Consider the following 16,578-nt stretch of genomic DNA (forward strand, 5'->3'; position numbering starts at 1 on the left):
GTAGATTACCATGCCAGTGACGTAGCTGATTGTTGAAATCCAACATGGCGGCGCCCTTTAACAGTTTCACCCCTTTCACCGTACAATTTAATCCCTTTTAGCAAGTTCAGCCCTTTTTAGTTATTGTACCAATGAGAAGGGAGACAAAACATCTGTTATATCAACTAAACTTCAAATTTCAGTTCAGTTCATCTTTAAATCTGAATAAGTGCACATGTAAGTCTAGATTTTATTTTTAATAAAGTATTTATTGTTCAGCATGATGCAGTCTACGTAGTGATTTTGGGTTAGGTCGGTGGAGTGTCCCTACCAAAGCTGAGACCAAACCACGTCCTTGGTATAGAGAGGACACCGGTGTGAATTTGCGCTACTGTATGGATTTTGACGTTACAGTCGTTTATTCATAATATCATCCGGCGCACACAGCTTTTGAACACTCAGGGAGCTCCGGCGGACCTGGAGCTCTGTATCTAAATTATATAATATATAGGCATCTTTAATATAATATATAATATCAAAGCCAAAAGTATGCGCCTCTGGATGATATTATGAATAAACGACTGCGTCGGGTTCTCTGACGTCTCTGGTCCTTAGCAGGGCCGTTGCTACGATTCCTGGGCCCCTAGACAAGATTTACTGATGGGCCCCCCTGCACTGAATTGTTGACGGGGGGGGGGGGGGGGGGGGGTGTAAGGAGCAATTGTTGACGGGGGGGGGGGTGTAAGGAGCAATTGTTGACGAGGGAGAAATTGTTGACGGGTGGGGGGGGGGGCGCTATGGTAGTACTATGGGCTGGTAGTAAAATAAAAAAATAAAATTAAATAAATTAAATTAAAAAATTTTTTTTTTTTTTTTTTTTTTTTTGTGGGCCCCCCCTGGGCTGTGGGCCCCTAGAATCGTAATCACCTTTCACCCCTTATCGACGGCCCTGGTCCTTAGTTCCACATCAATCTGAAGTTGCGGTACATCTGGAATTCAGGGAGTCAAAGCAAATGTTTCTTCCCCCAATTCCTTCTCCACCACGGCCGAGAATCAATACACAGGTTGTGGAAATTGCGTTGAATGAAAGATACAATTTCGCACGTTGAGCACACAGTTGTGTGACTCGTTTATTTAGTTAGAGAGAAACAGGAAATCAAAACGTGCTGCAATTAAACATATCCTGCATCGGGATCTACGTCATGAGACGCTCGTCTCATGACAGCGATCCCTGAACCACCAAGACAGTAAACGACATGCCTAACACAGTGTAAAGAACACATAACAAAATACTGTAGGTGAATTATGTTACACTCACTAGTACAAGGTGTTATTTATCAAACCCGCACCCACCCGTACCCACGAATTACATTCCTCACCGTACCAGACCTGCTACAAATTGATACCGATGCCCGACCCGCACCCAAAGGAAAACATTGGATGGAACACTAGTGAATTACACTATGGTGTTTGCAGTGGTGCTTTACATTGCTGTGTAAAAAAAGCACATCATCCACAGTGGACGGTTTTAGTTGACTCCTCCGCTCCTGGATAACATATCCAGCACCGGAGAATCCGGTGCTGCATATCCAGCATCGCTCGCAATCACAAAACCCGTGACCAACCCGCGCTGTTCAGGCGTCCGACCCGACCCGCATCCGTGTCCGACACAGTAATCTTTTTCACCCGTTTCATCGAAATTGTGTGGGTCACACGTCGGGTACCCAAACCCGTGCAGGACTCTGGCCGAGTTAACCCCCACTACGAGTCTTTACTTGTTGTGGAAGTACCAGAGCCGTCCGTGTTACTATTCTACTAGCCTACATATATGACCCACTTTCAATACAGATTCATGTCTCTCCACCGGTGAAATTGTCCTTTAAGTACTCTTATCGGTACTGTATCGGCAAGTACCCAAATGTAATTACGTTATACTATGTCTTATTTGTGGAAAACAAACTTTTTTGGTTTCTTCTCCACAAAACGTAAGTGTATGCACTAACCCTCATACTTTATCGATTGCATTCACACTTCCAAAACCTCCACAGCGGTATTCATTTGTCATGATCATCTTGGTCTCCCAAGACCAACGTGCAATCTACGATTGAGCTTGGTCTGGCAATAGCCAGGCTACACATACTTCCCTCCCTGAGATACATACAACATGAAAATAGACCGGAGTCGAACCCTTCCAAGCCATGCTGCCTCTAGATCAGCGCGGAGAAGAGGTAGAGGGAGGAGAGGAGAAGGAGGTGGGACAAGGCCATGGGGAAGCGTGCGTCCGAGGCGTGATTAGTGGTGGGGGGCGACAGGAGGTTCCCCAGAGTCGTCCTCAGGAACGACTCAAATCGTGCTGTGGCGGAGAACATGGACCGGTTGGTGGCTCTTTCTGACCGCACCAGGGCTCCCGCGCTGCCGGTGCCCATGACGTTGGGAAGCACAGCCACTTGGGTCCAATAGTTGTCGCTCTTGCACATCAGGGGGCTGCCGGCATCCCCCTGAAACCAAACACGCGTTATCATCCCCACCAGCACCTAGCCACACACAGCCCTCCAAACTAACTCCAGAGCACCAACATGTGTCCACCCCTGGCTTGAAAACGACTGTAACGTACTAATGTGCAAATGACAAATCATGCACAATACTCACATATCGTGAGACTCATAGCATAATTGCCAGTCATATTTTGGCCAAATTGTGATATCTAACCTATCTCCACTCTCCTTATGCTGCTGATTCACTGAGTTTCAGGCTTTATCCTAAGCCAATCAGAGTGCTTTTTACAAGCCATAATCAACAGCTGCAGAAGTCGTCTATTTGACTTTGGCATTTTTGACCCTAAATGGAAGACAAACCTTAAAATATGACTTTGGCAATTATGGAATGAGGCTAACGATTATGATGTAAATCGTGAACACAGGTTTTGCATTGTGAGCCCTGGCCTTACCAAGAGGATTCTGAACTGTTGTCCTTTCATTACCTGTCTCACAGTCAGCGCTTCGGTGCAAATGTAGTCACTGGGTGATGATACGTTGCTACAAACCACCAACATGGTGTTGAACTCCTGCAGGGTTTGTTGAGCTGCGGTCAGGTCAGAGAAAGTCACAGTCAACCAAACAGTTTGGACAATATACAGACCTTGTTACGCCGCCTCCTGCCTGACTACCTGCCTGCCGGTTAACGAACCCTTTCCTGTCCGACCATCGCTTGCCTAGCCCTGGCTTGTCATTTACCCCTGCCCCAATAAACCCCACTCCCTTTACTCCTTCTCCGCCTCCCTGTGTCAAGCGTTTGGGTCCCCTCGTTCTGTCCCCTAACAGACCCACGCTAAGTGCGTGAAACAAAGAGCTAGACTTGTATAACTACAATCATGATGGTAGCTGTTGACACAGCTACCATCATGGACTCCGTTGGGGACTCAGCGATGGGAGCGAATATGTGGTGCGCTCTGGATGGGGGACCTCACCGCCTCCCTGGCCCAAACCCCAGCCTGCCATCCAACAGTCAGCGTTGTTCAGGAAGCTGCCCATCCCCATGTCCAGACAGATGGGCTGGATGTAGTCCGAGAGCCTCGGCGAGCTTGACAGAGTGAGAACGGCGATGTTGTCTCCGGTGAGATTGCTGAAGACGATGAATCTCACCGCCAAGGTCACGGTAAAGTTGGGGCCGTTCAGATTCCGACGGCCCAACTCCACCCTCCAGTAAGAGGCGTTGGGCTGCCTAAGTGAAGAGAAGAAAACCATGAGGGTGAGGGCTCGACGGTCGATTGAAACAGGATATCGTCGAAAAAAACGCAAATGCAATTGTATTACGGCGTGTGACATACATTCACTCACACACTCATACTAACAGGCCACATATGTCCTTGGAGCCTAGGGAGGCCGCTCCATGCAAGGAGCTATATATTCACGCATCAATTCTGGAGATACCAGCAGGCCAGATTTCTGAGAAACCCATACAGTCGAGGCCACAAAAACAAGTGTAATTCCCACACAAAGCCCCAAGAGGTCAGCACCAAGCCACAAACCAAATTGCAATGCCCACACATAGCCACAAGGGACCAGCATATACACGTACCAAGGAGGCGGGACCTCAGCACCATGCTTAGCCAATCAGAGCAGATTACGGAGGCCAAGCCTGACCAATATTAAAGGGTAATTCCGGTGTAAAATGGATTTGGGATATATTTTGTATGTTAACGAGTTGAAACGTTCGTTTTGGAGCACAAAAACCGCATATAGACGCTTTCTTCAGTTGGCTGTTTTTAGCCGATTCTATCAAAACGCTATAAACTTGGAAAGATGGGGGCACTGGTTATGGTAAAAACGAAATCGCTATTTTAAACCACTTAAAAGGCTAAAAGTAGCCAGACACTTCTTTGGTAGTATAATAAGGGTCTTAGCATATAAAAATAGAACTTTGTAAGTGTACAGATTGTTTATTAAAAAGGACATTTTATACACACAATACCATCAGTAGATCACCCGTCGATGCTATTTGGTTTTTAAGACTCGATAAGTAGATTGGCGAACACAGAGCTTGTGTGTTGCTGACGGATGTCACAATCTCTGTGTTCGTCAAGCTATCTATCGAGTCTTAAAAACAAAATGGCGATTTAGTTTTTAACATAACCAGTGCCCCCATCGTTCTAAGTGTACATAGCGTTTTGATCGAATCCGCTAAAAACAGCCAACTGAAGAATGCGTCTAGATGCGGTTTTTGTGCTCCAAAACGAACGTTTCAACTCGTTATCATACAAAACATATCCCAAATCCATTTTACACCGGAATTACCCTTTAAAGTCCCAACACATAGCCCAGGGGGGCAGAACCAAGTCCCCAGGAACAGTGCATACTTCCGCAATCCCCCAGTGCTCAGCGGCCAAGCCTGGTATTGCAGCTGTTTAAGCGGGCTGTGGACGGGTCCCTCGATTCAAGGTGCCCAGAAGTAGATATCTCCGTTCACTCCAATACAAGTGGGGAACAGTAATGTGTCTCCGCAAAAAATGACTGGATATCAATCAAAGGCTCATAATTATCTTTATGCCATGTACTCAAAACTGCCATTTACTTTTCTCTTTTCTCTATGCCCTCTTTCTCTTATTTTTTGCTGGAGAAAGAGGGGTGGGCATCTGAAAGGAGTCATAGTGAAACAAATGTTGTTGTTGTTGCCCGGCATTCGAGAGGGCCTACTGCACGGCTCCGTTAACTCTTGTGTCCGAGGTTTTTCCTTTTTCTTAACATGAATGACGTTGATGTTTCTTAGGCACTTTGGTGATTTTTTATCACTAAAAGTGTTTCAGTGAGAAAGGGATTTTTAGACTGGTTCAGCTGCTGCTCAATGACTCTCACGTTCCTCTGCTCGCGATCATTGCGATTCTCCATTTATTGATCCATTCATTCAAAACATCCAAAGACAAAGAACGGCTGCATTACGGTATCAATTGTTACAATATTGTTAATAGCCTAATAAACATTTCAGTTGTGATAGTCTTTAGCTATGTATGACCGTTAACAATGTTGGTGTAGGCCTATTACAAATATTTATGGGTAGGCTGCTCCAACCTCGTTGCTGATTGATATGTAACCATTTATTTGTATATCAATTATTGTTTGAACTTTTCGTAAATAGTTGGATGGAATCTGTTTCTTAAGCAATAACATTGAACTGTATTGTTTTCTAGGCCAACATACATTTACTATGTTGTTGGTATTATATGTTATATGGAGCAATCTTTCAAATTTATGAAGTTAACTCATACTTCCATGGTCGGTAAACAATGCGACTGCGATCGCTCAGACCTCTCGCTTATGATGCTACAATGCTAACAATGCTAAAAAACAAGAATATTTCTGCATCCGGTACGGCATGAACTAGGGCGTGGCTAGGCTCCCATGATTCGGAAGCATATCTCTCCTTGATGTTGCCCTGCGCCATTGAGCAGGTTACATAGGAATGAATGGGTGCCATTTTGGAATCCGGTGTCCATTCTATAATATGTCCATGGGCAGAGTGCTCCAGTTAGGGCATCTACGGATGCCCAGCTAAGTGTATCTCCACGCGCGCATCAGTGGAGGCTTCTGCAGTGAGGAGAGGGAGGAAAATCCTCCTTAACATTGTTGAGAATAAAAAAATGTAGATTGTCCAGACTACTTTAATTAATTATTGCCCTTAAATAAAGGGTAAAGCGACATTAGCACCCCCTATCGCCTATTGACAATTACTTCAGGGAGGACGTTTCTCCCTCAGCCTCCATGCCGTAATTCCGACGCCTCATTGTTGCGACGTCTCAATGGTCCGAAATATTTCCCATTAGATCGACATGCCACTATGCCGACGGTTCAACCTTACGAAAACTGAACTCATTGTTCCGAAGGGCCGTTTGTCCGATAAGTCAAACAAGAGGCGCATTAGGCCGACGGTTCAATATGCCAAATAGGTCTACGTATAAAGAGTTTTATACCTCTCTCTCTCTCTCTCTCCCTCTCTCTTTCTCTCTCAAGCTAAGCACCAAAATACAACCTAGGCCTACATATCACGTTCACGATGAATATTGGAAAGCAAAGTGACAAAAGAGAGAGAGAGAGAGAGAGCGCGAGCGAGATATACAACTCTTTATATGTAGGCCTATTCGGCATATTGAACCGTCGGCCTAATGCGCCTCCTTTTTGAAAAGTCGGACAAACGGCCCTTCGGACCAATGGGTTCCGTTTCCGTAACATTGAACCGTCGGCATAGTGGCATGTCGATCGAATGGGAAATATTTCGGACCATTGAGACGTCGGAACAATGAGGTGTCGGAATTACAAACAGGCCCCTGAGGAAAGTCCCACTCTGAGTGGGTATGACTAGCTAAAGGATCTGGATCCCGCCTACGTCTATTCACGAATAGGCTGGAGCCCTGGTTGCGCTATGAACCAATAAGCAGGAGTCCTGGCTGTTGAGCAGCCCGGAGGGAGGGGTTATCCCCTCAAGTCTAAGCCACGAGAACAAACGAACCCGCTCAGTCAAATGCCTAGTTTCCACCGAGCGGTGTGCTACTGTTCGTTGCGGTACAGTGCGGCTCTGTTCGCATATATTGACGTTTCCGGAGCCTGCGGCCGGGCTGCGGAGTTCGCAGCCGGGCAGGGCTGCCTGCAGAGCCCGCGGCCGGGCAGGGCTGCCTGCGGCCGGCCTGCGGAGCCTGCGAGGAGGATTGACTTGATCGATAAATTAAATCCCTCAATCTTGATTGGCTTAACACCATGACCAACATTCTGAAACATCCATTAACATCCACATTTGCCTCAAACAATGTTACGCGTACAGCCCATGTAAATAGTTGTGAAATAATGTTCTTGTTGTTCTTTTAATTGTTTGTTACTCTGACCGTTCTGTTTGATATTGTGGAAACGATGTTGGTGAATGATTAGAGCATGATGCATTTTAAATGGCATCACTTTTGCTATTGTGTCTTTATTTTTCTTAAAAAAATTGTAGCTCAAAAAATAAACATAGCCCATTTACAACCATTAGCTTAAGTCATTGAGGGCAAAAGTACGCCCAATGATAGGCCCAGATTTTTTTATTTAGTTTTACAAATCAAGAGTAGGCCTGATTTGACTAATTGGCTTTGCATCCTTTCCTTCTGCCCTTGTAGTCAAAGACATGCTGCCCACCAGCTTTCAAAGTACAATGCTGCCACCGGTGGATTTGTATCAATTCACATAAATATCCCATCCTGCTATTTTGTAGTTCACCAAAACACCCTGAAACAACTTGAGAGTCACATATGCCATCATAGGCCACTATCAGTGCAAGCAGGCCAATGGCAACCAAGCGCGCAGTCCTTACTCCCTCACTTTAAAAACCTCAGCCGCCACTGGCGTGCTATTCCCCCCCTTTTGCTTCCTATGCCGCTTTTCCACTGCATGGTACCAGCTCGACACGACTCGACTCAGCTCGCATTTTTTGCGTTTCCACCGCGAAAACATGGTATCTGGTACCTGAAGTGGCTGCTTTTTCTAGTACCGCCTCGCTCTAGGTTCCAAGCGAGCTGAGCCGATGCTAAAAGGTGACGTCGGCAGACGGCCGGCCAGTGATTGGCCAGAGAGTGTGACGAAGTCACGAGAGCGACATGGCAACCATGCTGGCAACAGCCATAGCAGCGCCGCAGCCAACATATTCCACTTCTTCAACTTCTTCAACATGCCAGCTAATAATACGAACACGAATACCATCGCATCGATGTCCTCCATTGTTGTTATGTGGGTTCTGTCCATGTGTGGGTTGCGTAGGTGTTGTTTGCGTCGCGTACAAAAATACGTCACGGCCCTTTCGCGCAGCCGACCCCGCCCACGTCCAGGAGGTACTATTTGTGGTGGAAAAGGACCCGTGCTGCTACCGTGTCAAGTCGTGTCGTGTCGAGTCGTGTCGTGTCGTGTCGAGTCGAGTCGAGCTACATGCGCGGTGGAAAAGCGGCAATAGACACCATACCGAACCTTTACCAAATAAAGTGAGCTAAAAGCAATCCTGATTCTGCGACTTTTTCTAAAAGAACACGACAGGCACAGATAGATTTGATCACCGGCTCCTCCTAGCTGAGGTTCGAGGTGCCCCTGAACAAGACACCTAACACTGACTGCTCCTGACGAGCTGGCTGTCGCCCTGCGTGGTTGACCACACCGTCGCTTTGGATAAAAGCGTCAGCAATATCCCCTAAACGTAAATGTAAACACCTCCCTAATACCTCAGGATTAATACATGGTTTTGCTCGGATAAAACACAAAAAGCAACACACACAAAAACACACGTTGTACAGCCTCATCGTCACGACAGACCTCAAGCAGACTTACATGGTGAAGCAGGAGGCGTCGCTCAAGACCGCGTCCGCAGCCACCAGGGTACCGCCACACATGTGCACGCCGTTGATCTGCAAGCTAGCCATCCAGGGCCACACGCCGGCAGACTGCACCTGCCCACTGTCACGGGTGTTCATGAGGGCACTGCCACATTTCAACGCTGGAAACAGGGACCATCAGGGGTGGGCAAAAGAAGTCGGATGGGACAAATTCAACAACAATGTTAGGCTTATGAAATGTAAACCATCCAGTTTAATCCGACCTGTGATCTGATGCTTTAGTTAGGTTAAGTAATCCAGTAAATTCTTGTTGGCTTGTTCTGTATATTTTGTAGTCCCTCTTTTATTTATTCAAAATGTGTCACTTCAAATTATAAATTACTTGCTTAAGCATTGATCGTTCTGGTATGTCAGAATAACAGTCTATCATAGATGACCAAATTATTGATTTTCCTCCTTATAGCATCCCACCAGGGTACCATGGCAACATGCGTCAACTAAGACCAAGGATCCACAGCCCTCATTGTTCCCAGATCAAGACAAAGGGACACTCACGTGCGGTGGTGGCTGTGGTGCCGGGGCCAGACGTCTGGGTGCCACAGTTGAAAGTGGAGTCGCTGTCGGTTCCCACGGAGCGGAAGTCGACAAAGCCTGGCTGGTTGGTGGTGATCTTACTGAGGATCCATGGCTGATATTTGGACACTCTGGCATATACCGCAGGGAAATTTGGCAGGGCACATCCTCTACTAAAGCTCACCACTCCCGACTGGACCCACTGTGGACCCTGTCTGCTCACCAGAGGACCACCACAGTCACCCTTTAGGGGAAGAGGATCAAGCCACGATGGGTTAGCAAAAGATCTTAGATTGCATGAAGTTAGAGTCATTACCTGGTCCTTTCATTTTGGTGTTGTGTTTTGTGTGTCTGATGTTTAAATGGGGGGGTATGTTTTGTTTTGCACTACTGCTGTGTTGCCCTAATGTCTTTTTCGTGGACTACACTGCCTACCGCACTATGTCGTTCACCCCTCCCTAACCTCATGCACTATTTTCGCATGCTTAACTGCATTTTGTTGTCCAGAACCAAAATAATATAATGTAATCTACTTTAGTGAGCTCCACTAAAAGATTACTTTTTAAGCATTTACCCGACACACACTCTTCCCTCCAGCTGGAACTCCAGCGCAGATCATGTTGTTGGTGATTGTGCCCAACCCATTGCTACAGTTACACTCCCTGTTGCCCACTATTGGCACGTCCACTCCCTGGAGGATGTCCGCGGGTGACCCTGTGAATGGAAAAATTAAACAGGACTTTGAAAAGGCAGCTGATGTATCCCCTGCTGTGTGAACCGACTTGATTCATGGTCGTATCGACCAGTGGGTCGGACAGTGCCCAATGTGAGTGCGGAGACCGACTACAAACTGTGGAATACATTTAACTAGTTAAATGGTAATGGTAAATGGACTGCATTTATATAGCGCCTTTCTAACCAGTGGCCACTCAAGGCGAATTACAATATAGCCTAACATTCACCCATTCATGCACACATTCCCACACCGACTGCAGTGTCAACAATGCAAGGCGACAGCCGGCTCGTCGGGAGCAGTTAGGGTGAGGTGCCTCGCTCAGGGACACCTCGACACGCTAGGAGGAGCCGGGAATCAAACTATCAACCTTCAGGTTACACCTGAGCCACATGCCCCAAACACCAGCACCCGAACGGCAAAATTGCAAGCCAGCTGGACTGGCTCGCCTGAACAGAGCTGGTCTAAGGACATACGCCAAAAGAAGAAGACCCACCTTCAAGCGAAGCGGTGCCCCAGCCAGTGACCCAGTTGATGATGCCGCTGTTGAAGGTGCTTCCCTCCGCAGCCAGGCAGACGGGCATGATGTAGTCTGTGAACGTGACACTCAAGGAGAGCTGGACCAGGCAGATGTCGTTGTCTATGGTAACACTGTTGTAATCGGGGTGGCAGAGGATCCTGGAGACGGTACGGGACACCTCGTTGGGGTTGCTGCCCCCCTGGTCCTGATGGCCCAAGAAGACCGTGACACCTTTCGTGTCATTTCTAATCATAAAAAGAAACAACATAAAAACGACAAGAAGGGTCTTCACCGTTAGTCTCGTTCATCGAAGATTAATGTTCATCGAGTTGTTGATGAACCAGAGATGATGAACATGTTTTGGAAGATTGACCTTACGTGGGGAAGCAGTGGGCAGCGGTCAGTACCCACATATTGTTGATCAAAGACCCCCCACAAAGAACAACAGCTTCCAACCTAGCCTGCCAGGGCCAGGTGCCCGGAGCAGCATCCACTCCTCCGACGATCTTGGAGTTTAAAGGAGCCCGACCACACACTGAAAAAGGTTAAAACGGTTCAGAGAAGGAGCAATGGCTCCTATCAACTTCTGCGGCTGCAGTGCCTCAGAGTAAAACAAAGCCCACATTCTCTTCTGCACTTCAGTTTTAAGGCTGACAGTATACTCAAAATACATTTAATTTGTCTAGCTCTTTTTCAAATACTCAGACACTTTGCATGATACCAAAAGGGTACAAGAGTTAAACAAAGTCAAAAGAAAATATCAATGATCCCCTAGAGGGCAGCCTCTAGGAGAAAATAAATAAATGGTCAATTTAAATGATAAACAATTGAAATGTAACGTTTTTATTTACAATCTCTTACCATTTAGTTGTGAGGACGCCTCTGTAAAAAAGAAAAGAGAAAATGTTTAACAAGAGAATCATTCATAATAATAACTTTAATAATAATAATCTGTTCCCTCGGAGGTAGTGCAGTCTGTTCAAGCATTGGTGAGTTTACGGCCACGTAAAGGTTTTCGGACATCCACCATGGCAGACAATTTTTTATTAAACCTGACATAACATTTTAACAGATATGTTGTTCAACAAATGGGTGTAGCTATTTCAGGCAGGAGCTTTCAGCTGACAGCTAATGGTCCAATCTCAGGCTGGTACACTGATAGGTGGACGATGGAGTGGCTGCCCACTGCAGAGCCTATGGGTGGAGCTTGAGTAGTCCTGCTCCACCTCTAGGTCCAGCCGCATCCCCGGCTCGGGTTCAGCCCCACTCCGACTCACTCATACAACTTGGTAGTGCATGTTTGAGTAGCATCTAGCTATAGCCCCGGAGAAGCTCTTGGCGTGTCATGGCTCTGGCATGACGGGAATTTCCCCTGGTGTGACAGAAATGTCCATAGCGTGAAGGAAGTAGGAACAATGAAAAAAGAAATGAAAAAAAAAGAAGAAATCTGCATGTGTACCTAACCAAAACCATTGCCATAACCCACAATTCCAACCGTAACCATAAACCTAACCATAACCCTACTTTAACCCCTAAACCTAACCATAACCATAACCCCTTAACCTAACCAAAACCTTGACCGCTAAACCTAACCGTAATCCAACCTTAAGCCCCTAAACCCCATCGACCTTAACCGGGTTGATTGTCCAGCATAAAACCCAATCAGCAATTTGACTCTGCAGGGCGCCACTTGACTTGAGTGAGTCAATTTAAGACCTCTTATCTCACACGCACACACTCTGAGAAGTTAAGTGTGCTGAGCTGAATCTTACCCAGCACCACTCCAACCTCCTCCCGATCTGGTTCTGCTCTTTTTGGCATGTTTTCCACATACCTGACGTACCCCATTGGGGACTGTATAGTGCTCCCTGAGTTCAGTTGTTGGTAAGGTGTTACCAACAGTAACACCTAACCAACATCAGTATCTGACATCTGTATGTCATGCTTTCAGTCCTACAGCAGGGAGAGCCCTTAAAGAGCCATACCTCCAAAGTAAAGTGTATTTCAACGTCAAGTCATACAGTTAATGGTTAAATCAATGTTTTTTTTTCAGACTCAACAAGGTTCCTGGTTGGTAGAGTTGGACTTGTTTCCCGCAACACCAAATGAAGTGCTGACAACTCCATTCATAATCTGATACATACAGGTTTAACCGGCACACCTGCTTCCACTGTTGTCATGTGTGCTTTAGCCATGACCATAACCAAAACCAAAACCAAAACCAAAAGGTGAAAAAATTAGACATTAAGCAATGTTAAAATAAAATATGATCTACTTCAACACAGAATTGTAACCATTTGGCCGTTCATTTTGCTGCAAACCGACCTCCACTGTTTCTACGTGACGTGTCTGGTTCAGGGGGAATGAGCGGCCAGACTAAAGACATTTTAAATAACATTCAGGGAGTTCCTAACACAGGTGACAGAGTCGGACTCAGTGAATACATATTGAATGCAGTTCTAGTTTACAATATAATTCCTACTATATATGATTTTCTTCGTTGCTTCGTTATTCATCATTTGTTTTTGCTACACTTTAATATACATTTCACACTGTCAAATGATTAAATTGGCAATAATCTTGAATATATAGATAATATCCTCGTAATGTTTTGTGTGGCATTTTACACAATCATTCCCTCCACTTAAGTTTGGTGTTCCTGGAGTATATGGTGGAGATTGTGGTGGGCCTTCAGCCCCAAAAAGGTAAAGATCAAGAAATGATTTCACATTATAGGATTTCATGTCCTTTTGCCACAATCGGTACGCCTACTTTCACATAAAGGCCAAGATTGTGCATCTGGTAGTAAAGGCTGTTGAATGTTCATTTGGGAGTAAAAAAGCTCACATAGACGTATTCTTAAGTTGGCTGTTTTTAGCCGATTCTACCAAAACGCTATAAACTTGAAAAGATAGGGGCATGTCTCATGGTAAACTAAATCAATATTTTAAACCACTTACAAATTCCGATTTAGCCTGACACTTCTCTGGTAGTATAATAAGGGTCTTAACGTATAAAACGAGGCATTGATAACTTTGTAAGTGTACAGATGTTTATTAAAAAGAACATTTTATGCACACAATACCATCCGTAGTTCACCCCTCAATGCCATCTTGTCTTTAAAGGGTAATTCCGCTGTAAAATGGATTTGGGATATGTTTTGTATGATAACGAGTTCAAACGTTCGTTTTGGAATACAAAAAACACATATAGACGGTTTCTTAAGTTGGCTGTTTTTAGCCGGTTCTGTCAAAACGCTATAAACTTGGAACGATGGGGGCACTGGTTATGGTAAAAACTAAATCACAAAGTTGTCAATGCCTCGTTTTATATGTTAAGACCCTTATTATACTACAAAAGAAGTGTTGGGATACTTTTAGCCTTTTAAGTGGTTTAAAATAGCGATTCCGTTTTTAACATAACCAGTATCCCCATCGTTCCAAGTATATAGCGTTTTGATCGAATTCGCTAAAAACAGCCAACTGAAGAATGCGTATGCATATCCCAAATCCATTTTACACTGGAATTAAGACTCGATAAGTAGATTGGCAAACACAGAGCTTGCGTGTTGTTGACGGATGTCACAAGCTCTGTGTTCGCCAATCTTTGGGGTTTTGTTTCTTGTTTAAAGGTCCCTTTGTAATTTGCATTCATAATGAAAAGATGATTTAATGAATGAAACCAAATCCCATGGGGAAGCCAGGTAATGAAAACCATATATAAGTTAAGGCAATGCTTACAATACAAATCTGGGAGCCTACTTCAGAGTATACACACACACACACACACACACACACACACACACACACACACACACACACACACACACACACACACACACACACACACACACACACACACACACACACACACACACACACACACACACACACACCAGTGCAATCTGAGGTCAAACAATCCTATCCGTGGCCCTGTGTATGACCCAGGTAGCCCAGGAAGAAGGAGAGGGTTACTTACCCTGCAAAAGTAGTAGTAGCACTGCCACCCATAGTGCTTTGAGCCCAGCCATCCTAACAGTTTCAAATCCTCAAATCAGTCGAGCCTTTTAAACCCTTTTTCTCCTCCCCTTTGCTTGTCACTCTACTGCCACCGCGCAACACAGGTGAAAGACACGCCCAAATCGACAGGTGCTTCTGCTCCGACCCATGTAACTACATCATAACATCCCCTTCGTTCCAGGCTGCGTTAGATGGTTGGCCCATCCCCGGCAACTAGTACTTACATAATGCATGGAATGTGTGTACGCCGTATGCAGACATTAGGGTTAGGGTTAGCAAACCCTAGACCTCACCCCAATTGGGTAACAATGCAGACATGTCAAAAGAGCGGCAAAAGACTTGTTCTGCACACCCCTCTCACTTCTTCTGCACACCACTATCTCTCACCCTGACAGCCTTAAGGGGGGTTACGCAAGACTGTTGTTTATTGATTAAAGTTCAGCTTTCAATACAATAATCCCCACCAGATTTGGTGATAAACTGATTGTACTAGGCCTGAATTAACCACTGTGTGCCTCAGGGTGTGGTCAGGGTGGGTAGACACACCTCCAACCCCCTCATCCTGACCAAAGGATCCCCACAGGGTTACGTCCTCAGCCCGCTACTGAACTCTCTGTAGACACACGACTGTGTGGCCAGGTCCAGCACTGACTCCATCATCAAGTTTGTGGATGACACAGTAGTGGTGGGTCTGATCTCTGACAACGCCGAGAAAGCCAACCTGGATGAGGTGGCGGACCTGACACTCTGGTGTCAGGAGAACTGCCTCTTCAAAAATGTCACAAAGACCAAGGAGATTATTGTGGATTTTAGGAAAGTACAACAACTGAGGATGTATGCGTCAATGTGGATTAATGGGACTACCATGGATAGGGTGAGCAGTTTTTAAAACCTGGGAGACAACATCACAGAGGATCTGACATGGTCAACACTCATTGACACATTGGTGAGAAAGGCAAGGCAGCGCATATACTACCTCAGGCAGAAGAGGAAATTCAGTGTCTCCCTGGGGATCCTCAGATCCTTCTACTCTGGAGCTGTGGAGAGCATCCTGACACGCAGCATCACTGCCTGGTTTGGCAATAGTACTGCCCAGGACAGGAGGGCTCTGCAGAGAGTAGAAAGATCTAATAGAGTTTGATGATGATTGGGTTAAATTAATCCTGGTTGTAAAAGCGGTTGTTTTGTCAACAACAAGGTCGACCCTTTTGCAACAGCACCTGGAGCCAAAAGCCCTGACCAAGCGGCGATTTTTTACGAGCTCAGAGTGAGACTGTGTTGGCTCGGACCCCTAAATATCATATCTTGGTATTTCAAATAGTAGAACAGAGTGTCACAACCATGACTTTGAGGTGAGGTGAGGTTAGTTTAGTGTTTCTCACTGTGTGATTGTAGCTGAAGGCCTATTACAATATGTACGTTTTAGGGATGGGCGTGAGGAATTGATTACTCGAGTACTCCTCGTTACAAACGAACTCGGTTGGTGGACAGGCAAACTCGAGTTTGCATATACACACCGTGGGCACAAAGCAAATTAAATGTATCAAATTTTTGTGTGGCGTGTGCCGTGCCGTGTCCAGGCACGCCAGAATTAAAAAAGTTAAGAGATGGCGGTTAAAGCAAAGCGCAGCGAAGAATTTAAATACTTTAAAGTAATAGGAGATCATGAGGTGAAATGTAAAATATGCCAAGCAAAATCGAGCTACCAGAGTACTACAAGTACTATGTGGCCACATATGCTCATGAAACACAGCGGTGAGTTTGGGAAAGCAGACCCGCAGCAACCAAGTGTGTCGGCTATTTTCACCGCCGCAAGACGCAGCTGTAGTCCCGGCCGTGTAGAGAAGATCACAGCGCTGAGTATTTCCATAGTCCATTTGCTGCCGTTTTATTTGCAGCTTTAAATTATTTGCAA

The 16,578-nt window shown here is 45.6% G+C and overlaps 1 protein-coding gene across 1 annotated transcript; it reads right to left on the reverse strand.

Annotated features, from left to right (window-relative positions):
- Positions 1-1,077: 1,077 nt before the first annotated feature.
- Positions 1,078-14,674, reverse strand: LOC130387300 (polyserase-2-like). The gene is made up of 10 exons (XM_056596324.1): positions 14,623-14,674; positions 11,506-11,526; positions 11,023-11,179; positions 10,621-10,889; positions 9,966-10,105; positions 9,374-9,635; positions 8,814-8,979; positions 3,446-3,699; positions 2,960-3,060; positions 1,078-2,477 (listed from the first exon to the last, which is right to left on the reverse strand). The coding sequence occupies exons 1-10, from the start codon at positions 14,672-14,674 to the stop codon at positions 2,187-2,189; spliced, it is 1,713 nt and encodes a 570-aa protein (XP_056452299.1). The 3' UTR covers positions 1,078-2,186.
- Positions 14,675-16,578: the final 1,904 nt, after the last annotated feature.

The sequence above is a fragment of the Gadus chalcogrammus genome, chromosome 8, assembly GCF_026213295.1.
Source record: "Gadus chalcogrammus isolate NIFS_2021 chromosome 8, NIFS_Gcha_1.0, whole genome shotgun sequence".
In the NCBI taxonomy this organism is placed as follows: domain Eukaryota; kingdom Metazoa; phylum Chordata; class Actinopteri; order Gadiformes; family Gadidae; genus Gadus; species Gadus chalcogrammus.

What these genes read in the sequence shown, in the direction of transcription:
- LOC130387300 (XM_056596324.1), bottom strand. Translation starts at nt 14,674, where the DNA reads ATGGCTGGGCTCAAAGCACTATGGGTGGCAGTGCTACTACTACTTTTG. An exon ending in GCTACTACTACTTTTGCAGG is followed by an intron (nt 11,527 to 14,622) that starts GTAAGTAACCCT and finishes TCTTTTTTACAG; the next exon opens with AGGCGTCCTCACAACTAAAT. An exon ending in CACCACAGCCACCACCGCAC is followed by an intron (nt 8,980 to 9,373) that starts GTGAGTGTCCCT and finishes CCCTGTTTCCAG; the next exon opens with CGTTGAAATGTGGCAGTGCC.